Source organism: Diceros bicornis, chromosome 11, assembly GCF_020826845.1.
Source record: "Diceros bicornis minor isolate mBicDic1 chromosome 11, mDicBic1.mat.cur, whole genome shotgun sequence".
Classification (NCBI taxonomy): Eukaryota; Metazoa; Chordata; class Mammalia; order Perissodactyla; family Rhinocerotidae; genus Diceros; species Diceros bicornis.
Genome location: NC_080750.1, coordinates 61,180,774 through 61,208,526, shown reverse-complemented (window position 1 = coordinate 61,208,526; position 27,753 = coordinate 61,180,774). Strand labels below are relative to the sequence as shown.

The 27,753-nt window shown below is 34.9% G+C and overlaps 1 protein-coding gene across 2 annotated transcripts in view; it reads left to right on the top strand.

Moving 5' to 3' along the window:
- Nucleotides 1-27,753, top strand: part of GLRA3 (glycine receptor alpha 3) — a 178,997-nt gene that overhangs the window by 119,036 nt on the left and 32,208 nt on the right. For both annotated transcript variants that reach the window (XM_058549792.1, XM_058549793.1), the window contains exons 6-7: nt 17,597-17,734; nt 21,795-22,009. In XM_058549792.1, coding sequence (XP_058405775.1) covers nt 17,597-17,734; nt 21,795-22,009 — 353 coding nt within the window. The remainder of the gene's footprint in view (nt 1-17,596; nt 17,735-21,794; nt 22,010-27,753) is intronic.

Below are 27,753 nucleotides of genomic sequence, written 5' to 3'. Positions count from 1 at the left end.
AACCCAAGGATTCTTTAAAGAGAACATCAAGTTATCTGCCTGGAATAACTTCCTTCTTCACTCAGAGTAACTGGGAGGACGTCTTGAGGCTAACTCATTGCATTTTCCCGGGCTCTACTTTCAACTCATGCCACGATACCACCAAGGTCTTCTGCAAGCTATGCTTTCCTCATTTGTCTCCTCCCCCAGAATTTCAGTAGTTTTTTTTTCTTTTTCTTTTAATTGTGGTAAAATACACATACATAAAATTCACCATCTTAACCATTTTTAAATGTACAATTCAGTAGTTTTAAGTACATTCACATTTTTGTGCAACTAATCTCCAGAACTTTCTCATCTTGCAAAACTGAGACTCTATACCCATTAAACAACTCCCTATTTCCCCCTCCCTGCAACCCCTGGAAATCACCATTCTATTTTCTGTTTCTATGAATTTGACTACTCTAGTTACCTCATATAAGTGGAATCACACAGTATTTGTCTTTTTTGTGACTGGATTATTTCACTTAGCATAATATCCTCAAAGTTCATTCATGCTGTAGCATGCATGAGCCTGAATAATATTCCATTATACCATATTTTACGTGTGGTATACATGCAATTCATTCATTCATCAATGGAAACTTGGGTTTGTTCCACCTTTTGGCTATTGTGAATAATGCTGCTATGAACATGGGTGTACAAATATGTCTTCAAGATCCTGCTTTTAATTCTTTTGAATGTATATCCAGGAGTGGAATTTCTGGATCATATGGTAATTCTATTTTTAATTTTTTGAGGAATTGCCATCCTGTTTTCGATAGTAGCTGCAGCATTTTACATTCCCACCGACAGTGCACAAGGGTTTCAATTTCTCCACATCCTCACCAACACTTGTTATTATCTAGGTTTTTTGATAGTAGCCATCCTAATAAGTGTGAGTTTCAGTAGTCCTTTTAGAACACCCACGATTACCTGTAACTTAAAGAATTATGTCTTTTTTTCTGTGATGTTTCCATTTGTATTTATTGCTCAGAGCTGTCACCATTTTCTTTCTTCCTAATTAATTGCCCAAATAACCGCAGTTCCCTCAACCCTCATATTTGCCACCTACTCAAAATGACCTTTCCAGAGAATACTCTTTCAAAACTTGGGCAGCACTTTCCCAGAGATGGCCCCAGTGTCCAATCTTAATAATTCCTTAAACTATCCAGGGCATTGCTGCTTTCTGTATAAGAGAACAAATTCAAGAACATGCATTATAACTTTAAGTGTTCCATTAAGAAACTATATAAACTATGTAGATCCATTAATTTTTCAGAAACTCAGTTTTCTCTTTTTTAAGATAAGTGAGCTACATTAGATGACAGTAAAGGTTCCTTGAACTCTAGGATTTCATAAGTTATTGAAGTATACAAAATTATAAATCTGACATGCAAAATTAAGAACATAGCATATAGAAACCATGGCACATCTACAAAAAGGATCAAGAGGAAAACAAAACCAAACAAGTAAACAAAAGTAATATCATGAATTATTTGTACTGAAGATCAAGAGGAAAACAAACCCAACTAGAAAACAAGAAAATTAAAATAAGAAAAAAAAGAGAAAATATAAAAGTTTGGACAAAATATTCTATTTTTTAAAGGCACACAAGAGTGTGATTAAAGAGTTTACATTAATAAATTGGACTTTAAAAGCATTTTAATACAATACTGAGGTCAAAACTCAGAAAAATGTGAGTAGTAATAACAGTGGCTGTGGCTGCTAAATCTATACCTTGTCCTCTGGGGCAGCTGTGGTCATAGATCCTTATGAATGGACTGTTGCTTGTGTGGTAACAATCTTACTCACATTCCAAGAGAATTTAAAGTCTTTGAAGTAATTATAGAATGCCTAGTCAAATTTCCAGGATTTCAGAAGTCCCAAGTGATCTGTTTCTTCACAACCCTATCTATAGTCGCTGGTTCCTAGCAATTTGTTGATTTCTCTGAGTTCTGCATCAGGTTGGAAAGGAAAGTCCAGATGCAGATCTGAGAAAAAAAAAAAAAAAAAAAAAAAACATATTGAATTGTTAGCACTTGGCAGGAATAAGAAGGATTCACACCATTTGCAGTCCCCAGGTCTGCTAGAGAACAGTTGATTTAAAATAATAATTATAATAATTGTAATGAACCCACAAATGTGAGAGTTTTCTGCAGTATGCCCTTGATATGTTAATATGACACAAATACACCACCAGTAGAAGTTACAATATTTTCTAGGAATAGTGACTTGTTTTTCTAAGTTGTCAATAGTCTCATAAATTTTCCCAACCTTGCTATTTTAGAACTAATGGAATATATCTGTGAGTAGTCTGGACACAGACAGTGGTAAAAATTGTTCTGGATGTAGTTAACATTCTCATTTGTGATCAAACTTTCATCCTCAACCTAATTACAATCACTGTTTCTGTCATCTCTGTTAGAAAATAGCCATGATATATCCCTTGAATGCAAAAACTCTGTTCTCAGAGTTAGTTTTTCACCTCTACCAGAAATAATCAGCGTTTAGGTAGCAAATTGTGAATTAGAACACACACGAAAACGTCCTGGTAAAGTGGATTACAATATGATTGAATGATTTAACAAATAATTTTGAATTATCTAAAATGATATAAGAATAATTCAAACTGAGTACAGTTTTAAACTTCTGGCTTATTTGTGATGAGCAATTTAAGACTTGCACAAGTTCAAATAGTAAAGCCTTCAATACTTGATGTGATGAGTCCATCAAAAGGATATCCCATTTGGAAACATACTAACTTAGGGGGAATTTTATTATTACAGTTGTTCTCATAACAATATGTAAGGTTCCCATAAACATACCTTTTTTCTGAATCAATGCTGATTTTGCTATGTAATTTGATCACTTGCGGTGAAACAGAATAATATAAAGTTGTTCACTTCCCATTATTCAAATATTTTTCTGCATAAATGTCATTTTCATCTTAGGTGTACTTGATGTCATAGGTGTCAACCTAAGTACAGTCTTCGTTGCTTAACAATGGGGATATGTTCTGAGAAATGCATCGTTAGACGATTTTGTTGTTGTGCAGACATCATAGAGTGTACTTACACAAACCTAGATGGTATAGCCTAGGCTATATGGTACTAATCTTATAGGACCACCGTCATAGTACATTGATCAAAATGTTGTTATTCGGCTCAGGACTGTAAAGGGGTAAATTGAGGCAAGAAATTGAGTTTATTTAGGAATAGCAGAGGAATAGCAATTTGGGAAACATATACTGTAGCAAATTACAGGCAAGTCCATTGAGAGTTTGGGGCAGGCTATATTATGGGCAAGGAGTGCAAAGTGGGGGAAGTCCAGCTGGAGTCCAAGCAGTAAGTTCATTGGCTTGAGGATGGAGAGAGATTCTTGGTGGATGTTCACTGGTCAGGAGACAAGTTTCTGTCGTCTGTAAATCAGGCGGGGATTTACAGGAAATTGGTCTCTCAGTTAAGTTCCATTCTTCTGAAGGCACACGTGTGAGATTTTCCATTTCATATCCTTTGGTTCCATTTTAGATTGAAATCATTTCACATAGACTTTCATTGCATGTAAAATGTCAGCTATGTTTCGCCTCATTTGGCAATACTCTTTTTTGTTAAAGTTTTCATAATAAGTAAAAAGCTACTAATTAATAGAAAAAATACATGTGGTCTGAAATCATTTCAATGTCTGAAATCTGTTCATTACCATAATGCTAATTGTCTTCTCTTGAGCACTTAGATGAATGTATTGCAGTGACAGACATTTTATAATATTTCACCTTGAAGAGAAAATGAACTAAAATTTTATAATTTTATTCTCTGGTGTTTATCCAGTCATGTTAAAATTTCTGCCATTTCATAATGCCACTCTTTATTTTATTTTATTTCTTTTTGTGAAGAAGATCAGCCCTGAGCTAACATCCGTGCTAATCCTCCTCTTTTTGCTGAGGAAGACCGGCTCTGAGCTAATCTATTGCCAATCCTCCTCCTTTTTTTCCCCAAAGCCCCAGTGGATAGTTGTATGTCACAGTTGCACATCCTTCTAGTTGCTGTATGCGGGACCCCGGCTCAGCATGGCCGGAGAAGTGGTGCGTCGGTGCGTGCCCAGGATCCGAACCTGGGCCGCCAGTAGCGGAGCACGCGCACTTAACCTCTAAGCCACGGGGCCGGCCCCATAATGACACTCTTTAAATGCTTCTGAAAATAAGAATCTGAAGTGGGTCTTCTTGCTAATATCATGTAGGACTTCCTTCTCTAGATTAGCCTAGTTTTGATTCTTGCAAATGATTAGTTATACTGAAATATCAGGCATCAAAAAACCCTGAGAGCTGTCAAAAGATTATTATAGTGCCTTCCTACTCTCTACTCAAAACATTGCACAATCTTTAGATATTGCCAAACTGATGTTGGCTCATAGAGTTTGTTTGTTATAGTGTGGGTGCATGAAATAAATCGACGAGTTCATAAATTTGAGCAGATCTGAACCTTAACCTTCTGGTGGGCAGACACAGAATATTTTCCCACAACTGGAAGTTTATTCCACAGAAGCAGTCAGGCAGTCTCACAACCTCTCCTAGGGCAGAAATCCATCCAACCAAATATACACCTGTTTGTCATTAAAATGGGCTCAAGATCAGATCTTTTTCTGATTTTAGTTGAGATTTCTCATATGAACTATAAAACACTGCATGTTCAAAGTGTGGTAATTTTGCGAAGTTTGAGAAATGTGAACCAAAGAGCAGTTAAGAGTCATAGACTATGTTTCCACCATTATCCTAAGAGAAAGAGGGAGAAAGGTTAAATCTGTAGTCTATAGTGAAGTGTTTTAGGTCTTCAAAGAGAAATGTAACCAAAGTACTAGTAGAATAATGTTTATAGAATGTTATAGAATAATGGTTAGTTCTACCAGAGGGTTTTAGAGAAAGGGTAATTACTAAGAAGATCATTTAGCAGGCCTATAACTTAAATGAAACCACGTATAACAACCTGGTTTATGGTAAGATTATTCAAATTAAATGCACAAATTATAAATAAAAATATTTTAGTTAAATATATTTTGACATAGCAGTTGTTCCTTGTCAGGTCAATAAAATTTACTTGAGTAATATTTCTCCTGGCAATAATCAGCAAGTGAGTGCCAAGTGTGAGCATTTTCTTCCTTTTGTTTTTAAATTCCAGCTGCTAGTTAAGAACATAAGCATTTGCAATCTGGCTCAAACCCAGAAATCTGTCTCTGTCCTTCTCTAGCTCTCTTTCTCTTTCAATTGAAAAAGCTGGACCAAATATGATTCTAGTTCACTTTCAAAACTAAATGTGAATCTATAATTTATTAATAAATCTCAAAACTCATTTTGAACTTAAATATACATATTGTCCCTTTGAATAAGCATTTCTTTTATACACTACTCATAGTATAAAGTACTAAACAATAACTTCTTTTCTTCTGTGATCTTTTAAGCTATTTTTTTAAATGATCAAAGATCACTTGATTTTTAAATACGATGATATAATACATTTGAATAAATCATCATGTTTGTATTAGAAAATTGGAATAAGAGAAGCTGGAAAACAAGCAGAAACATGCTTTGGCCTCAACTCACAATCGTCCTCACTAGTGTTAACCGCTTTCGAGCGTGCCTCATGAACCCTTTTCTTTCACTCTGTATGTGTGTGTATACACACTATATGTATGATTATAAATTTAAAAGACATTTCAAAGATAACAAATACTGAAAATTAAAAACTAATATTTTGTATCCAACATATTAACATGGCCATTTTACATCAGATTGAAAGGTTTTTTCCTAATGCGATGGATGTGGAACTGTATCTCATTGTGTCTTCATCTCCCTCAGTTTGAGCTTACTCTCCTCTGCACACTTAGTGACCACAACTGTTTCTGCCACATATTGCCTGCTTAAACTTTCTCTGATTTTTATATGGGATTATCTTGTCATTTTTATTTATACGTGTTATTTCATGTATGTTATTGATATTTTAACGTCATGATATCTTTCATAGTACAAAGGGTTTTAAATATATATGTATATATATAATTAAATCTTTTTCTTAATAAATTAAACCTTCCACACACCAAAAATACAAAAATATTATGTATTTTAACCCAGAAATTTTATAGCTTAGGTTATGCTTACATTTTAAACACAAGTAGATTTTATTTTTGTGTAACTCTTTTTCTAAGTGGATAGAAATTTTTTAAATTATCATTTATTAAAAATTTTTTTATATTGATTTGAAATGTCATTTTCACCTTAAATTTCCATGTATAGATCTGATTCTGGACTCTGTTCTGTACCATTTATCTAGTTGGTACAGAGGCTCTATATCTGAAGCCATTTAAACACTATAGCTTCATTTACGTATTTTGTCCTCTGTTAGACAGGTCTGCTTCTTTACTTTTTATTTTTCAAAACTACCTTTGCCATGTATACACTTTTATACTTCAGATTAATTTCCAGTTGAAAATTACATTAGGATTTTCTTTTAAATTGCATCGATATTATAGATCAATTGTGGGAGAGTAACATGTTCACAATGATGAGTCCTTCCACCCAAGACCACAGCATGTCTCTATCTTTATTGCAATCTTCTTTTCTGTCTTTCAATAATATTTAATTTTTACATTTCTTTGTGAGCTCATTACTATGCATATTATATTTTTTGCTGACATTGAGAATGAAATATTTTGTTTACATTAATCTTAAATAGTGAAATAACATTTAAAATCTATATTCTAATAGATATTATATTGAAAAGGTTTTTATCTTAGTTGCCCAGAGACAAGAAGAAGTGGAACTGCCCAGAGCAGATAAAGTCATAGAGTAGGAAAGACAGCAAACAGAAATAAAAGGGAGGATTCTCAGTGACAAGATTAGGAAGCAGAAGTTCTTCCCAAGTGAATGAGAGATGTTCAGAGGAGAGTGAAAGAGTCTGTCTAGGTGCCTTGGGGACACATCACCCCAACCTGTTTGGGATTCAGTGGAGTAGGAAGACATTGCAACAAAATGATAACAGCTTTAGAGAGGTTATAGAGATTTAGAAAATGGAGGTGTGCTGTATCTCATTTCCCTCCAGGAGTTCTGAAAGGGGACCACCTTGCAGGGTGGCCTCAGCCAACGTGGGCAGCCATAACAAACAAAAATATATCAGTGTGACATATTTAGATACATAGGTGGATAGATGATAGAAGATAGGTAGGTAGGTAGGTATATAGCTGGATAAGCTAAAGCAGCACTTCCTCTGTTCTTTATAGGTATTATGTTACTTGGAAGAGATCTAAAAGTCCCCATGTATTCCATGAACATGTAATGTAGCTGGGAATCTCAATTTCCAACTGATCTACTATGGGGTTTATAATCAAGTAGCTTCTATATCCTCTTATTTGGGGAGTGTGAAAAGATCTTAGAACAGAGGCTGAAGGCTACTTGATAGATAAGGACCACTTGGAGGGTAGAGCTGAAACTCTGTATCACTATCGATATCTCTTGTCGGCAGCAAAGGAAAACGTTAAAGCACAATGGTGCCCAGAGAACTGACCATGAATTTTACCAGCCTTGGATTTTGTTGGATGCAAGGGTACAGCCCCCAGACAAACGGCCAAACATCCTGCAGTGAAGGGAAACGAGAACCAGCAAAACAACATAAGTCCTAGTGGCTTTCCACTCATTTCTCCTCATGAGTGTACTTAAGCTTCTTTCTATCATCAGAGTGACCATATAATTTATCATCAAAATGGGGACACTTTTGAGAGTAAAAGAAGGGGACCATAGATATTTAAATTATATTTTTGTAATATCTATTTATTAACTGACAGGTTTTTTTTTTTATATTAGTGGATGAATAAAATAGTTCTAAACTATTTTTTTAAATATAATTATACACAGGTATATTAAAGCAAATCAAAATAATCTGGAATCATCTATAAAGTTGCAATTTTGGTATTAAATTTTTGAAATTGTTGACATTGTCAATTGACCCTGCTGTATACATTGTAATTTTTTTATTTATAAAGTAATCTCCATATAGTTAAGATAGCTAAAATATTTGATAATTTCAGAACTTGATTTTCCTTTTTTTATTGAAATAAGTAACTATTTCAGCCCATGTATTTTTACAGACATTGTCTTTGTCTTGAATAAGAGTACATTTAATCAACAAATGTGTTTATAGGACAAAATTCATTCAAAGCAGTTTCTTCTATTTAGGAATCTTTTAAAATTTTTCACCCAATTTAGATGCTGGAAAATATGCCTTCTTGATTCCATTCAATTTCAATATAAGTTATCCAATTAAAAACAAGCAGTCCATCAATATAATCTTTCTGTAAGCTAAAGTATTCCAAAGCACAGTTATCAAATTTAAAAAAATTAAATAAATATTGTACATTATTTGAGATCTCATCCTTTCTCCTTTTCTATTGCAGGGACTAATCTCAATGTGTTCCTGTTTAGAAACTTCATTTTTACATTCCTATTTGCTAAAAAGCTTCAGAATCTAACTGTTTAGTGCTCCATTCATAAAATAATTTGATTAAATATTTCTAACTAATTTCAAAGAATTACAACCAAAATTTAGAGAACCTCTTCACCAAAAGTTCCATACCATTGCAGAACATATAAATTGATTTGCAAAGTATTTTTTCAAATGTTCAAACTTTTAAAAAATTTAACTGATGACAAGCAGTAAACAGAGAAAGTATATTGTGCCATGATGAAATATAATTTTTAATTCAACCTCAGCTTTGTCACACACAAAAAATTATAGTTCAGTTACTCTGTGTTCCTATAAGAAAGTTGTAAATGTTAACAACTACAGCTTCTCTTCAATTGATAGAATGTAACAGAATTTGTGGATGTAAAATAAATTATATATGCGTCATAACTAATTCCAAGAATACTGCAGCTCCATAGATTTCTCAGTTTAGTGAGAACATAGTTTTTACCACAATGATGAGTTCCAACAAATATTTCATTCAGATCCATCACGAACAAGTGACATTTGTTTTCAATGTTCAACTTTTTAAATGAATTTAAGAGAAACTTTACAGTAGAATTTACAATGACATCACGTATTCCATCTTCGAATGTAATTCCAAAAGCTTTACTTTGGTTACAGAATTGAATTTAAAAATTAAACTCATTTAAAATTAATTTAACCAAATTTCTCTTCAAAGTGGGAAATGAAATTGAAACAAACCTAATATCACTTAATTGCTTGCAAATTTCCTGTTACCCACTTTTCCAAGAAAACTTGAAATCAGAGTGAACTTAATTTAGAAAAACAATCATTTGGTCTAAATAAAAACTCATTTTTCGTGGAGTCATATGTAAATGCCCCCCCTCCAAATACACATTTCAAATCATCATCTTTGGGCAGTATTCTTAAAAGGACTGTAACTTTTGAAATAGATGCTGATGTGTTTGCAGCTCGTTTGTGTCTTGTGGCTTTATGTGGACAGTGCTGTCCTTGTGGCCCTTTTCGTAGATGTTAAATATAAACAACATTTTGTTCATGTTACACATTCATCATCAACTTTCTTGTGAAATGGAAATTTGGTGCTGGCCCGGCCCCGTGGCTTAGCGGTTAAGTGCTCGCGCTCCGCTGCTGGCAGCCTGGGTTCGGATCCCAGGTGCATACCGACACACCGCTTCTCTGGCCATACTGAGGCCACGTCCCACATACAGCAACTAGAAGGATGTGCAGCTATGACATACAACTATCTACTGGGGCTTTGGGGGAAAAAAATAAATAAATAAAGTTATTAAAAAAAAAGAAATTTGGTGCTTAATTTTTCAATTAATATTGAACTTTCATTTCTTTTAGCCCATTGATGCTAGGATTTAGTACAAAATATGTGTTGCCAAATTAAATAAATAAAATGTTTGTAGGTTTCAGAGCATTCAGATTACTTTCTATACGGTCCATAGCAGCACTGCTCAGCTTTCAGTTACAATTAACTTATAATTTTCCGTGACCCTTCGACATTAACTGACACTTCACAGATGTCACCGGTTTGTACATGAACTGGCCAGCAGGGGAAACAAAGTTGAAAACTTCTGCCCCTACTCAGATCAGGAGTTAGCTGCCCTGAAAAGGGAGATGTTAGTTTCTTTGTTACTGAAAGGGTCTGGTAAAGATAGATGGACCATTGCTAACCTCAGCTGTTTTACAGATTAGCCTCATATTAAAATAGTCTAACACCCTATTGTACCATGGGAGAATCTAGAAGTAAAACAGAATCTAGAAGTAAAATTGGTAAAACCAATAGTGATGTATTTTAAAACAATGATTAATAATACTACCTAATCTAAAAATGAAAAATCTAGAACAAGTGCTAAGTCAGAGTGGACATAAGGAAAAAAGAAGTAACCTTGGCAAACGAAGATGTATAGTTAGCCTTCTTATAACAAAGTGACCTGTTGACTAGGAGAAAGGAAGAAAAAGAGAAATCCTGCAAGACCAAACATTTTCTTTTAAAACTCTAAGCTCCCAGAAAGAGATTGTGCCATCTTTCATTGGTCAATTTGAGTTGTTCTCTCTCAAGTCTGCCCCAGTCAGATGGCATGTATTAAGATACAGACAGTTATAAACAACTGAAAACAAATGCCCCTTTATTTTTCACATCTGAATGTAGTAAATATTTATTTTAACCCTACTACGCCTGAATAATTGTTACTCATCCCTACGATCATTCCTTTGGAAGCCTATCTGATTCTCCTTCTGCTCCCGTCCTCCAGCTTAGTTTAGTACCTCTTTTCTGCACTCTCAGAGAGCTCTCTGTCTATTTCTCTGGAAGACTCTTCACAATCTGTTAATTTATCTATTTTATTGTCAGCTGCCACTATACTTGACTGGAGCCAGGTCATTTTGTAGTTCCAGCACCTTAAATACTTTAAAATGGAGTAGACACTCAGTAATTGTTTATTATATTAATAAATTAGTTAAATTAATTCCAGGGCAACAATTTCAGTAATAAGATTTTTTTCTTGTTTGTAATATTCGAATGTTTTTATTGATGAGATTTTTTTTAAGACTTTATTTTTTAGAGCAGTTTCAGTTTCACAGCAAAATTGAGCAAAAGGTGCAGATTTCCCATACACTCCCCAGCCCCCACATACATACACAACAGCCTCTCCCAGTATCAACACCCCACACCAGAGTGGTACATTTAATACAATCTATGAACCTACATTACGGTACACTCTTGGTGGTGTATATTCTCTGAGTTTTGACAAATATATATATTCCATTATGGTATTATACAGAATAGTTTCACTGTCCTAAATATCCTTTGTGCTTTGTCTATTCATTCCTCCCTCCCCCAAAACCCCAGGTAATCATTGATGTTTTTACTGCCTCCATAGTTTTGCCTTTCCCAAAATGTCACATATAGTATGTAGCCTTTTCAGATTGGCTTCTTTCACTTAGTAACATGCATTTAAGTTTCCTCCCTGTCTTTTCATGGTTTGATAGCTAATTTCTTTTTAGCACTGAATAATATTCCATTGTCTGGATGTACCACAGTTTATTTATCCATTTACCTAATAAAGGGCTCCTTGGTTCCTTTCAAGTTTTGGCAATTATGCATAAAGCTGCTGTAAATATCTGTGTGCAGGTTTTTGTGTGGACATGTTTTGAACTCATTTGGGTGAATACCAAGGAGTGTGATTGTTAGATCATAGGGTAAGAGTGTGTTTACTTTTGTAAGAGACCACCAAACTGCCTTCCATTTTCATGTTCCCACCATCAATGAACGAGAGCTCCTGTTGCTCTACGTCCTCATCAGGATTTGGTGTTCTCAGTGCTCTGGATTTTGGCCATTCTAATAGGTATGTAGTGCTATCTTGTTGTTTTAATTTGCAATTCCCTAATGACATATAACAATTTTTTAAATGATTGTAAATTTATATCTGCTGATATCTTATAGGCAAGCCTGCTCCCCATTTCTTATGTTTTATTAGAGGTTTTTTTTAAAAAAAGAAGAAAACCTGCTTTCTTATCTAATGACATGAGAGGAAAATGAGAAATCGGAAATTTGCTTGCTTTTCTTCAGAGGGCCAACAATGATCCCAAGGAAAAATTACAACTTGTTCCTTTCAAATATTGCAAACTTCTATAACATATTAATTGCATATCTATTTAACTCATATTTTTGTGCTTCAAATTATGAGTATTTAAATATATATGAAGAGTGTATTTTTCTAAGATTTTTGTATGCAAGAAATTGTCCATACTTGTTAAAAATTCTAAATAAATTCACTTCAAGCTCCCCAATCATCAAGGCTGATGAGAAGTCCAATATCATAAGTTCTTCAGGACATCCTCTCCTTGGAGTGTTAAGGAAGAGTGTCTGGGACTCTGGGGGTCTTGAAATAAACTCTGTCAGGCTATGATTGCCATGCTGCTGCTTCTCCTCATGGGCATCAATGTCACTACCAAATGCTGAACATTGGCTAGCATTCCTGCATTGCCCACTCTGGATGAGATACCACTCAAGAAGTTCAGGCTCCAGAAGCCTTTTCTACGCTCTTAAGATTGTGTCTACATCTTATTTTCCAGCCTTCCAGATATTCACATTGCGATGGTCCATTTGATGTTCTCCCACCCTTACAGTGTTATATACAATTAGCACAATTTTTTCATGCTTATATGTACTTAGATCTCTTTCCAAACTTTATCTTTGATTTCTTTGATCAGTCTTCCTTTTTCTATAACAGTACCAAATGTTTCTTATTCTTTTTTTTATAGTGCATTTTAATTAGATAGATTTGTAAGACTAAAATCAGAGGGCTGGCAAAGGCTTTGGAGATCATCTATTTTAACTTATACAATGACTGATTGTCTCTTGTAACATCTCTGACAAACGATTTCCTAGCCTCTACTTGAAGGAAACTTGTTGCCTTACCAATTCCACTGTCATGCAATACTCTTAGAACATTCTTACTTATATTTAGCTGAAATGTACCTTCTTGAATTTCCTATTTTGTTTATTACTTTTCTGTCTTCACCTTTCTCTTTCTAAGACATTCTGTAAGATTCTTCCTATAGCTTTTTTCTTCCTTTATATATGATCTCTCTTGATAATCTCAGATAGTCTAAAATTTTAATAACATTTGTAAATAGGTGACTCTCAAACCTATATCTTCAATTCTGATCTCACTTTCAATGTATAGGTTCATGATTTCAACAGTTTTCCATAGGTGTTAATGTTCAGGCTTGTTAGCATCAACATCTGAATCTCCTCCAAGCATCTTAAACTCAGTCCCACAATAAACTCATCAAATACAAACACAAACACACACACACACACACACACACACACATCTTCCTCCTTTCCCCTTCTCTATTTCTAATTCAAATATTCAAGCATCTGCTACATGCCACATACTATTTTAGGTGCCAGAAAATATTATGAAGTTTAAATTCTAGGAGGCTAGGTAGAAAATAAACAAAATAAAATCTTGACGAGTATATACCATGTCAGATAAAGATAAGTTCTATGGAAAAAATAAACAGGAAGAAGCCAATGTAGACTGTTTGGAGGAAAAGTATTTTATAAGATGATCAGAGAAGGCTACTCTCATGATATGAGATATAAGCAAAAACTGTGGCATAGTTCCCTGTCAGTGTCTTAGACTTGAAACTTTGAAAATTTCTTTAACTTCTTATTTTCCCTTAAATATATATTTAATTAATTTCCAATTTTGACAAAATGATCTACTGGAATATTACCTCTGACTGGCATTCCTGATGGACCATTGCAAAAGAATGAGAGGTTTTTTTTCTTTGCCCTTTCAAGAATTCAAATAAACCTTTTCTAAAAATTTTAATTTATTTTATTATGGTAAGAATACTTGGCATGAGATCCACCCTCTTAACACATTTTTCAGTGTAAAATACATTATTGGTGACTCTAAGTACCGTGCTATACAACAGATCTCTAGATCTGTTGACTAAACTTGATCTTGTTTGACTAAAACTTGATGCTTGTTGATTAGTGCTTCTCATTTTCCCTTCCCCCCAGCCCCAGGCAACTGCCACTCTACTCTTTGATTCTATGAATTTGACTATTTTAGATCCCTCATATAAGTGAGATCATGCAGCATTTATCTTTCTATGACTGGCTTATTTCACCATTGTTTTTTCACCATCTGGGCAAATGTCAACATAATGGAAAAGGTGAATGGTGCCTTATGATTATGAAATCAGTTTGAACCTTGTATGAAAGAATCCAAGGATTCATGAACCTCTCATGAAAGGATCCTGCCTGAGTAATGTTTCTAAAGCAGAATTTTTGTCACATCATTCCCCTGCTCAAAAGATTCCAGTTATTTATCACTGCCCACAGAGAATTTAAAAAATCAAACTTTTCAACCTGGAATTTAAACTTTACACAATCTTTCATTAATTTATCTTTTAAATTTTATTTATTTATTTATTTTTCCCCCAAAGCCCCAGTAGATAGCTGCATGTCATAGTTGCACATCCTTCCAGCCGCTGCACGTGGGACCCGGCCCCAGCACGGCCGGAGAAGCGGCGCCTCAGCGCGCGCCCGGGATCCGAACCCCGGGCCGCCAGCAGCGGAGCACGCGCACCCAACCGCCATGCCACGGGGCCGGCCCTAATTTATCTTTTAATTCCATATGCTCATTCATGCAAACTGGCTCTAGATAAATGAAGTTATTGCTAGTCCTATTATAAACCTTGAAAGTTTGCAATTTCTTTCAACTAATTATATTATTTCCTTTGCCTGGGTGCCTCACCTTCTCTCACATTTTTTATACGCAAGTCCTGCCTTTTTTCAAGATCCAACTCAAACGAGACCTAAGTGGATATCATAGATCCCTCTTCTGAATGCACATAGCACTTCATACCTCTCCCATGCCACTTATTTTCTGCCTGGGAATAACACCTCATGTTCCCTGAAGCCCAGCAGGATGCCTTAGATACAGTCGGTGCTCAATAAATACTTGTTGAAGATGCATGTGTTTGGTTGCCTTGAGCCATTTGTTTATGTGTCACTGCAGATACCATATGAGATTGCTGGCTGAAGTTAGGGTTAATGTCTTTGTTCCCTGAATAAAATGTTTCTTGATGTGAAGCTTATTATGGCACAAAGTAATTCAACTCACCACCTTGATCTCATTAGCCAGTCTGTTCTCCTTAACATTCTGACTTGTATAAAGGTCTGCCAACCAAAAGCATAAGGATGCTAAAACACTTTGAACTGTGTAGAAGAGTATTGATTTTTTTATGTTTGAAGGTTTATTGAGGCAAAATTACTGTTTATTTTCCTTGAACATTCAGTAAGTTACTCAGAATAAAAGAATCATCCCCTAAATATGCCATCTCACTATTTTCCTTCTGACTTCAAACTTAAATTATGGATCTAAACGAATTAGCATAGTTTGATTATGAAATGCCCACACTATATCGCTAAGTGTAGATGACAAGAGCAAGCTAAATATGCTGCCTATAGATTGCATTAGAGACTAACTAAAGCTTGTCTTGGAGGGAATTTCAGAGAGCTAGTTTCTTTTCACAGAAGGCCCTAAGAAAAATTTAGAATATAAAAACAAAATGAGTTTTCAGTTCATTTCTCCGTTTATCTGTCTAAATTAGGACAAAATTTCACGTATTTTGTCTTTAGTGATTGCAAGTGTGGAATAATAGGGTGTATATCTTACGTGGAAGCAAATTAGAATTGGTGCCTATCTCACTATCTTTTGATCCTTGAGAAACGTGCATTTATTTTCTCTCTAGGTAAAATTGTATTTATCATGGATATACCAAAGGACTTAGGAATAAAAGTGATAGCCTTCTATTATTAGCAAACAAATCATTAATTGCAGGGTTCAATGAAATGTATTCCAGTATAAACAAGTCAAGCATAAGTCCTTGCTGTGCTAAGTCCAATGGTCTAGAGGATAGTCTTGCAGGTTCACATATCTGTTCTGGAACCAGAATTCAGATGTGCCCCCTTCAGTCTGGATGACTTGACCACCTCTATGAAATAGTGTTTGCTCTATAATGAACCATCTTACTGATGGTACTGCTGCTAAAACTTTGACAGCGGAATCCCAGACAGCCTAAGGAGATTCGCTAACCACTGATGCCCTTGCTACTACCATCCCCATTGCCAATGGAGTGAGTGCTGCTAGGTGTGCCCAACAGTCAGGTGAGTGTGGTTGGGCCTCTGGCTCCAGTCACAACCACCACAGCTAGACCAGATTCAGCTCTTTGCGGGAGGTTCTTTCCCAGGTATTGTGGGAAGGGGAAGGGTGATCAGTTCCCTTCCCTTCCCATCGCTCTGTTTAGCCGAACCTGCTCCACACCAGCTGTTTCTAATCACTTGTACAGCCGCTTCCCTACAATATAAGCAACAGAAGAATTTGTTTGGGTCAGTTTCCCTTGTTTGCTGCCTCATGGGCCTAGAACTTCTGCTTCCTTTATCTGACCACTTTAGTTCAGACACCAGACTGTGCTTCCTCTCTCTTTCTACCCCAATGGTAGCTGTGCGTTGTGATAACAGTCTTCTCCCACAGGTTCCACCCGCTTCTGACTCACTCTCTACAGAAGCCTTCAAGTGTACATTTCAACAGCTTCTCACTCAGCAGAAAGAAATAAATTAAATTCTGCTTTTCTTGGATAGCTTTCCTAGAGAAATATGAAATTTTAATTTACTAAAAGATGGTTGACATTACAAAATACACTAGTTAATTCTATCCTGAATTCACTGATAGTGTAAATTCACAAACTATTCCATGTGGATTTTCTTTGTCCTCTCATTTTCCCTGAATAGCAGATGTTTCTATTTAAAATATCGTTTTGGGGGCTGGCCTGGTGGCATAGTGTTTAACTTTGAGTGCTCTGCGTTAAGCGGCCCAAGCTTAGCACGTTCAGATCCCGGATGTGGACCTATGCACCACTTATCAGGCCATGCTGTGGCAGTGTCCCACATACAAAATGGATGAAGATGGGCGCGGATGTTAGCTCAGGGTCAATCTTCCTCAGCAAAAAAAAAAAATCGTTTTGTCTATTTGAGGACTTGGAACATGGAAGCAGTTACCATAAACTAAAACAATTAATGATTAAATCAAGAAAAGTATCAGCTCTGATACCTCCCCCTCACAGATGTTATAGTTTAGGTCATTTCCTAACAAGTGATAATTTCAGTTTTTGTTGAAAGAGTCCTGAATAATTTGAGAGTTGGTGAGGGGAAATCTAATGGAGTAGAAGGAAAATGAGTTGTTGAAATAATCTAGTGGCTGCCTATCCCAAGGAAAGGACTTATATGCATGTCCTTTAAGGTTTCTACATGCCAAGTTATACTTATTATTAGCCTACTACATTTCCTTACATTATTTGATGGATATTACATAGCAATAGATTTCAACAGACTTTTGTGAGATGGAATTGTGCAATGCGTAGCTCAATTGATAGAGTTAAGATGACATTGTTTGGTCTTTCCATCCTATGTGAACTGTACAAGTGGTTTTTTAAAATTATTTCACTTCTTTGAATGCCCTTTTATGCTGTAAATATTTTTATGTTTTGCCTAGTTGGGTACACAATGAATGATCTCATTTTTGAATGGCAAGATGAAGCACCTGTACAAGTGGCAGAAGGACTCACTTTGCCCCAGTTTCTGTTGAAAGAAGAGAAAGATTTACGATACTGCACTAAACATTACAACACAGGTAGGGGTTGAGTACTCTTCATTACACTGTGACTTGTAGTTTAATGATATTCGGATGTTGCTTAATTATAGTGGTAGGTTAATTATTTTAACTATTTATAGCTCAATGTTTTTCATAGTTATAGAGCAGAACATGGATGCATTTGAAACTTACTGATGCTTTGACTCATTGCATATTGTTATTTAGTTGGTTTGTATGGGACTAAAGAAATGCTTGGTGTTCAATCATATTTAAATAATTTTTTTGGCAAAAAGCCCATAGTTGCATAGTAATCATGTTTCAAAAAAAGTTCCTTTAATTTCTATGTGAGCAATAAGATGTACTTTTAACCCTTCCTGGACAGTAAACATTGTGTTTGCTAATGGAATGAATGAAATTGCTTTTGTTTTTTTGAGGCTTCACTTGCCTAAATTTTTTTTTTGGCCACAATTTCATGCATTTCAAGATATTGCTATTTAAGTACCTACTACTCACACTGACACAGTAGCCTTTTGCCTTTGAGGATAGATATCAGATATTGTTATCAACACCACGAATTGAAAGACTTAACATGATATTTGCACATTCGTGATATCTATTCACTTCTCTCCACTGGCACGGGCTATTCACGTAATGTCTATTTTAACTGTCAAACCTATTCCTACAAATTGCGTTAAACTGCCCACAATTGACACCTCACTCCAATATGGTTACTGCATGGCCACCCACTAGCATCAGCTGCTGCTCTTATCACTTCATTGCAGTAACTATGACTCCTCTTGGGCTCAGTATTTTCCAGAACTGTGATCTGACCTTTCACTATACAAGATCTCTAATCTCTTTTATCTCCTTAATCAGTTCACAATGTCTTGTGAAAAAGTCACTGCCTTTCTTAACTCAGGGGTGAGAGTGGTATCTAATTTAGTAGAGAGTTCAAAGTTAACATCTCAACACAAAGATAAAGGGCAGGCAGGTCAATATCAGTGTCCTTACTCAACTCTCTAGGGGCAGTTACAGTGATAAACGACTTTTAGAGAAATGCTAAAAAGGCCATAGAGTTGGTTTAGGGTGCTGGGTAAGTTTCCTAGGGCTGCTGTAACAAAGTACCACAAACTTGGTGGTGTCTCTTGCTCATCTCTCCAAAACTCTCTTCTCTCTCTCTCTCCCTGACATTATAATCTGGCCACAGCGGCTTGTTTCTCATACACGCCACACTCATTCCTGCTTCAAGCCTTTGTACTTGCTCTTCCTTCTGTCCATGAGCCTCTTTCTCCAAATTGTCCCAAACCTAATACTCTCACGACCTTCAAGACTGCTCAAATACCAACTCCTCAAATGGTTCTCCATAACAGGCGGATATTAAACACCCAAATCCCCCCACTCCACTTGCTGCTTTTACTGTCTGAAATTATATCTTTAATTTATATATATCTTATGTATTGTCTATTTCCCTCATTACCATAAATTTGTAAAGCTAAGGATCTATTCTTTTTATTTCTATATTTCTGGGGTCTGCTGAAGTGCATAGGTGCTCAATAAATATTTATTGAGTAAAATAATAAAGAGTGAACTTGAACATGGAAAATTTGTAAGTATGAGACTATTACAGCCTGTTCCTCTTGGTGGAAGGGGCAGATTTGCTCTAAACAGGAAAATTTTCCTTTACATCCATATCAGCAAGAATCCTTGTTTTTTCTTCCCAGTTTTATTGAGGTATAACTGACAAAATTGTAACATATTTAAAGTGTATAACGTGATGATTTGATATATGTACATTGTGAAAGGATTCCCCCCGTTAAGTTAATTAACACATCCATCACCTCACATATTTACCTTTTTTTGTGTGTGTGAGAACACTTAAATTCTACTCTTAACAACTTTCAGTTATACAATGCAGTGTTATCAACTGCGGTCACCATGTTATTCATCAGATCCTCAGAGCCTGTTCATCTTATCACTGAAGAATGCTTTTTAAAAATTCAGCTTTACTGAAATATAATTTACTTACTATAAAATTCACCTGTTTAAAGAATACAGTTCAATGTTTTTTAGTATATTTACAGAACTGTGCAACCATCATGATAATCTAATTTTGGAATATTTTATCACCTAAAAAAATAAACTTTATATCCATTACCAGTCATCCCCACCCAGCAGCCCTAGGCAACCGCAAATTAACTTTATATCTCTATAGATTTATATTCTCTGGATGTTTCATATCAATGGAGTCATATGTAGTCTTTGTGACTGGCTTCTTTCACTTAGCATAATGTTTTTGAGGTTCATCTCTGTGGTAGCATGTTTCAATACTTCATTCCTTCTTATTGCTGAATAGTACTCTATTGTAGGAATACACCATATTTTGTTTATTCATTCACCAGTTGATACACATTTGGGGTATTTCCAACTTTTGCCCATGAATAAGGCTGCTATGAACACTCATATATGAGTTTTTGTGTGGATGTATGTCATATCTCTTGGATATATACTTAGTAGTGGAAAGCTGGATCATATGGTAAATCTGTGTTTAACATTTTAAAGAACTGCCAAACTGTTTTTCAAAGTGACTGCACCATTTTACAATCCCTCTAGCAATGAATGAGGATTCCAGTTTCTCCACATCCTAGCCAACCCTTGTTATCATCTGTCTTTCTTATTATAGGCATTCTATTGGGTATGAAGTAGTATCTCTTTGTAGTTTTGATTTACATTTCCCTAATGACTAATGGTGAGCATCTTTTCATGTGCTTATTGACATTTGCATATCTTCTTTGGAAAAAGATGTTTATTCAATTATTTTGCCTATTTTCTAATTGAGTTGTCTTTTTATTATTGATTTGCATATGTTTTCTCCAAGTTGATGAGTTGTATCTTCATTTTTCTAATTATCCTTTGACATGCAAAAGGTTTTAATTTTGAAGAAGTCAAATTTATCATTTTTTTCTTTTATTGCTTGTGATTTTGGTATCGTTTTTAAGAAATCATCACCTAATCCAAGGTCACAAAGATTTACTCCTATGATCATTTCTGGGTTTTCAATTCTGTTTCGTTGATCTGTGTATCTGTACTTATGATGGTACCACACTTTGTGATTATTGTAGATTTGTGGCAAGTCTTGAAATTGGGAAGTGTGAGTTCACCAAGTTTGTTATTTTTTTCTCCTCAACACTATTTTGGCTATTCTAGGTCCCTTCCATTTCCATACTAATTTTAGGATCAGCTTGTCAATTTCTAGATAAAAGCCAGTTGGAATTTTGATAGAGATTGCGATGAATTTGTAGATCAATATGGGATGTATTGCAAACTTAACCATATTAAGTCTTCTGATTAATGACTATGAAATGACTTTTCATTTATTTCCATCTTTAATTTTATTCAACTGGTGTGTATTTTTTAGTGTAGAAGTCTTGCACTTCTTTTGTTAAATTTATTTCTAAGTATTTTATTCTATTTGGTTCTATTACAAATGGAATTGTTTTCTCAATTTAATGTTTGGATTGTTCATTGTTAGTGTACAGAAACACAATTGATTTTTGTATACCAGTAGTGTATCCTGTAACCTTGCTGAACTCATCAGTTCAAGCAGATTTTTAGTGAATTCTTCAGGATTTTCTATATACAAGGTAATATCTTCTGCTTACAGAGATAGTTTTACTACTTCCTTTTCAATATAAATGCCTTTTATTTAATTGTTTGCCTAATTGTCCTGGCTAGACTCTCCCAGTACAAGGTTTAAAAGAAGTGGCAAGAGCAGACATTCATACAAGCAAACAAGAATAAAGTGAAATAATAGGTTTTTGAGTACTTTGACAAGTATAAAGTGCTTATCAAATGTGAAGTAATAAGATTTCAGACTATTTTCTGAAACAATACAGTCTTACATTACATAGCTTCTAGATGCTAGCAGAAAAATAAGAAAAAACATTTTTTAGAAACCAATTTGCATGTATGATTTAGTATCTCATTTAATTATAATGGAAAATTTTAGGACAAAATTATTATGAAAGCAAAATTGTGACATTTGGTGCCATAACAAAGACTTATTTTTACCAATTGCTGCATTTATTTTACAACCATTTAGGAAAGTTCACATGTATAGAAGTGCGATTCCATCTTGAACGACAAATGGGATACTATCTGATCCAGATGTACATCCCTAGTCTCCTGATCGTTATTCTATCCTGGGTTTCATTCTGGATCAATATGGATGCTGCTCCGGCCAGAGTAGCTTTGGGAATAACCACTGTGCTGACTATGACCACGCAGAGTTCAGGATCCCGAGCTTCCTTACCAAAGGTAAGTGCACTAAATGAACACATACGCATATTTGCACAACTATTTATTTACATATATATAACATATATCATTGTCAGAAAAAAACTCTACCAACCAATGATGTCTTTTATTTGCAGTTTGTGTTATGACTCTCAATTATTTAAACATCAGTGATACACTATAGAATTTTTTATCTATAGATTTTTAAACATTTAGAAATATCTAACATGTACGGATGTTGAATCTACACAGTAACTTTAAATGGTGTCAGAATACTCCATTGTATGGATGTGCCATAAAAATTTACTTACTCACTATTAGGACTAACACAATAATGAACGTTTATATGATGAATGTTACATACATGAACGTACGTGTGTGTGTATACACATATATGCACGCATATATATAGCTTTAGATGTATTTTGCTTTATTTTCTTAGTATAAATTCTTAGACCTGGAATTACTGCACTGATAGCTGTACACATTGATATGTACTGCAAATTTCTCTGCAGAGAAATTTATAGCAATTACAGTCCCATAAATATTTCATGAGAGTGCCCATAGTTCTGCACCCTGGGCCAAATTATTTGTTTATTTGTTTTCCTCTGGCTTTTAATTAGCCATAGGTCAATAAAAAGGAGACTTATCTAACATCATGATTGTAGTCCATGCTGAGCCTCCAGAATTAAAATAAAACTATTCCCTCTGCGAGGTTTGTAAAAGACCCAATATTTCTCTTCACAAGACGTGAAAAAAATTATTTTCTTCTCCTAAATGACTTCTAAGAAAGAAATTTCTACTATCTAAATTAAGTAATTCTGTCTAGCTTCCAACAAGCTTCACTGTTGTTTTCATTACAATGATGTACTTCAATGTAATGAAATTGTGTTAACTTTTCTTGTGCGTTTGATGCTATCTACCTGCCATGCCAAGTAAATTATAAATCTACTTTCATGGCTCCCTTAACTTTTACTGTGAATTTCATTCTGTAATTTAGTTTATTAGATTAAAATGTCTACATAAGAGCTGATGATAGGACATTTTGTCATTAGAAATGTTACTTAATATAGGAAGAACTTGATAATTAACAATGCTTACTCTGCCTTGCTAAGATTTAATGGTTGTCTTTCAAAATAAGGTTTACTTTTATTAACATTTAATTGTATTTTCAAAATGATCCATATCAACTAGTGTTCTCTAAAATATTGTCCAAGTGAAAATTATAAATCTGCTTACAAGATTAAACTGATAAGTCTCAATGCTTATTTATGTGGGTATAGATGTCTCAAGGGCTTTGAGTAATAGTTGAGGTTTCACAGTCAATTTGTAAAGGAACTTGCCAATTTACTCATTGATTTTTTTCCATTAAGCATTCAGATATTTATTAAACAAACAAGGAGGTACAAAATAGTTTATGTTCCTCGTTTTTTTTAAGATTTAAAATTTTTTATTAACATACAGTATTATATTAGTTTCAGGTATACAACAAAGTGATTCAATATTTTTATACATTATGAAATAATCACCACAATATGTCTAGTTACCATCTGTCACCACACAAAGTTATTACAATATGATTGACTATATTCCCTATGCTGTACATTACATCCCTGTAACTTATTTATTTTATGACTGGAAGTTTGTACCTCTTAATCCCCTTCACCTATTTCGCCCGTCCCACCACCCTCTCCCCACTAGCAACCACCAGTTTGTTCTCTGTATCTATGAGTCTGTTTCTGTTTTGTTTTCTTTGTTCATTTGTGTTGTTTCTGTTTTTTTAGATTCCCCATATAAGTGAAATCATATGGTGTTTGTCTTTGTCTGACTTATTTCACTTAGCATAATACTTTTTAGATCCATCCATATTGTCTCAAATGGCAGGACTTCATTTTTTTATGGCTAATATTCCATTGTATATATAGATGTATATACCACATCTTCTTTATTCATTCATCTATCAGTAGACACTTAGGTTCCTTCCATATCATTATGACTTTGATTTGCGTTTCTCTGATGATTAATGATGTTGAGTATCTTTTCATGTGTCTGTTAACCATCTGTATATCTTCTTTGCAAAAATGTCTATTTATGTCCTCTGCCATTTTTTAATTAGATTGTTTCTTTTTTTGATGTTGAGTTGTATGAGTTCTTTATATATTTTGGATATTAACTCCTTATCAGATATATAATTTGCAAATATCTTCTCCAACAATACATTAAAAAGATCATACACCATGATCAAGTGGGATTATTCCAGGGATGCAAGGATGGTTCAACATCTGCAAATCAATCAATGTGATACACCACTTTAAAAAAAGGAGGATAAAAATCATATGATCATATCAACAGATGCAGAAAAGCATTTGACAAAATTCAACATTCATTTATGATAAAAACTCTCCACAAAGTGGATGTTGAGGAAATGTACCCTCAACATAATAAAGGCCATATATGACAAATGCACAGCTAACATCATACTGAATGATGAAAAACTGAAAGCTTTTCCTCTAAGATCAAGAAAGAGACAAGGATGCTCACTCTCACCACTTTTATTCAACATAGTATTTGAAGTCCTAGCAACAGCAATCAGAAAGGGAAAAAAAAATTCATACAAATTGGAAAGGAAAAAGAAAAACTATCATTGTTTGCAGATGACATGATACTGTATATAGAAAACCCTAAACACTCCACCAAAAACTATTAGAACTAATAAGTGAGTTCAGTAAAGTTGCAGGGATAAAAATTAATATACAGAAATCTGTTGCATTTATATACACTAATAGCAAACTATCAGAAAGAGAAATTAAGAAAACAATCCCATATACAATTACATCAAAAAGAATAAAATACATAGGAATAAATTTAACCAAGGAGGTGAAAGACCTGTACTCTGAAAACTATAAGACACTAAGGAAAGAAATTGAAAATGACACAAATAAATGGAAAGATATACTATGTTCATGGATTAGAAGAATTAATAGTGTTAAAATGTCCATACCACCCAAAGTAATCTACAGATTCAATGCAATCCCTATCAAAATACAGAAGGAATTTTTCGTAGAACTAGAACAAATAATCTTAAAGTTTTTATCAAATCACAAAAAACTCTGAATAGCCAAAGCAATCTTGAGAAAAAAGAACAAAGCTGGAGGTATCACGCTCCCTGATTTCAAACTATGCTACAAAGCTATAGTAATCAAAACAGTATGGTACTAACACGAAAACAGACACATAGATCAATGGAACAGAATAGAGAGCCCAGAAATAAACCCACACTTATATGGTCAATTAATCTATAACAAAGGCGGCAAGAATATACGCTGGGGAAAAGACAGTCCCTTTAATAAATGGTGTTGGGAAAATTGGACAGCTACATGGAAAAGAATGAAACTGGACCACTTTCTTACACCATATAGGAAAATAAACTCAAAATGAAATAAAGACTGAAATGCAAGACCTGAAACCATAAAACTTCTAGAAGAAAACATAGACAGTAAATTCTTTGACATTGGTCTTAGCAATATTTTTTGGATATGTCTCTTCAGGCAAGGACAATGAAAGCAAAGATAAACAAATGGGACTACATCAAATTAAAAACCTTTTGCACAGCAAAGGAAATCATCAACAAAACAAAAAGGCAACCTACTGAATGGGAGAAGATATTTGCTCATTGATTTTCCTCATGAGCTAAATAGAAATGAAAGCTCATTCATTCTGTAAGTTGTCAACCAGAAAGAGGAGTGCAAAATGCTCCATTTCAGGAAGTTACAGCTTCTATGAGGGACAGAATAAAGGCATTTGGATACATAGATTAAGGCAGAATTGGGAGAGCATGGAGATTTGAGTGGAGGAAACAGAAATAAAGCAAGCAATAAATTGAAAAAACAAAATGGAGACACAAGTTTTTTTTCAAAAGGAAAGAAAGGTCTGGGATGACTTGATACTTTTTCTCAAGAAATAGGAAAGATTTTTTAAAAGGCATTAATTTCACCATGATTTCAGGGAAGAAATTAATTTTCAGCCAGAAGTTCAATTATACACATAAATGTATGCAAAACCTCTGCATCTCTCACAATGAGCACTGGAGACGTGATAGGTTTAATTCTGACCCACAAAAAGGAATTGATTAGTAAAGTGGTATCTTAAGAGAAGGTGACCATATCGCCTTAGGCTTTGTGATAGTTAAGCAATGGGAAGTTGAGCATATTCCATTATGTACATTAGAATTCAAGAAGGCAAATGCTAAAGTCCAGGGATAAACAACAATTAACCTATTGGAGGAGATCACTCAAAAGAGTAGAAAATCTCTTGAAAAATGTAGTTCTAATTCTGTGATTTTGGGGGCTAGAAAGGCAAGAGGCAAGGGCTCACACTTGCATTTAGGAGCAGATGTCTGAAACCATGCACCTTAAGATCTACTACTCTCAACCTCACAAAAGAAGGCTTAGATGCCTGAAAGTCTTGCCACTGAAACATTCATCATTCTCCTACTGACAAAATCTAGGAAGCAGGAAAACAAAAATTCAGGAAAACAATAGGGTTATCAGACATAGGAGGAAGAAATAATAAATCATTAATTTATGATAATTGCATAGTGTTTTGTCCAGGGTCTCTCCCAATACATCTCCTATAGGATAAGAAGGAGCTTGGAAATCAGTCAAGTAAGACTCAGAGTAAAAATCCTCAAAGACTATACTTAGCCAGCACCTTGAGAACTACAGAGCTGAGATCCCTCTCTGATATTTTCTGTTGCATTGGCCTCTACAGTGTCATGATAGACGCCTACGATTCATCTCTTGGAACTTGGAAATATTTGACATTTCTGCAGTGCCTGCATCAGGTAGCCAGAAGAGAGTGACAATGCATTCTATTGCCAGCAATTTTTCAAAGTTGTATAACTTTAGGAACACTTCCTAACACTGTGTGCTTGGGGAAGAGTGAGTGAGAAAAAATGGCAGTGATCATGGAGCCATATCATGGAGGGTTTTACAGAACTTGGTAAGCATTAAGCTTATTTTGGGTGGGTTTTGGAAGGATTTTAATAAGAGGAGTGATCACTCTGACTTCCATGTGAAGATCAGACAGAAGAGGTACAAGTGGAAGCAGAGAAACTTCCAGGGCAACTATTGTAGCCAGATGATGGTCTGGCTGGATTGGTAGCAGCAGAGGTGGAGAGTAGCAGATGGATTTAGAAAGAGGTAGATGTTTTGGGTGATAATGTATTTGGAGGTGAAATAGACAGGATTTGCTTCAGAACTGGGCATTGAGGACTAAAGGAAATGCAGGAATCAAGGGTGGCATTCAAGTGAGAAACTGGGCAAGGAGAGGTGACAGTTACTGATGGAAGAGTTTGGGGGAGGTAACTGACCTGAGGTTGAGCGTGTTAACTTTGAAATGTTTATAAGACAACCACGTGGAACAGCCATAAAGTCAGAACTTCCAAGGTTCTGACCAGGGACACCTAGGCCTCAGACTTCAGGGAATAAACTATAGATGGATAGGGAAGCAGACCAGAGGTGAGTTTACTAAGAATAAAAGAAAGCCCAGAAAGAGGGGAAAAGAAGATGTATTTGTGGCTGGCCCTCCTCTTCCAGGTAGAAATGGACCTAAATATTCAAAGTCTCCTCTCTCCTTCTCTCCTCCAGGGCCATCTCTCCCCTATACACAGAATAGCTTCGCTAGTTTAGTTAAAGGCAAGACCCACTCACCCTAAAACTTTCTCCCAAACTCTTTGAGATCCCAACATTTTGTGATTTTTTTTT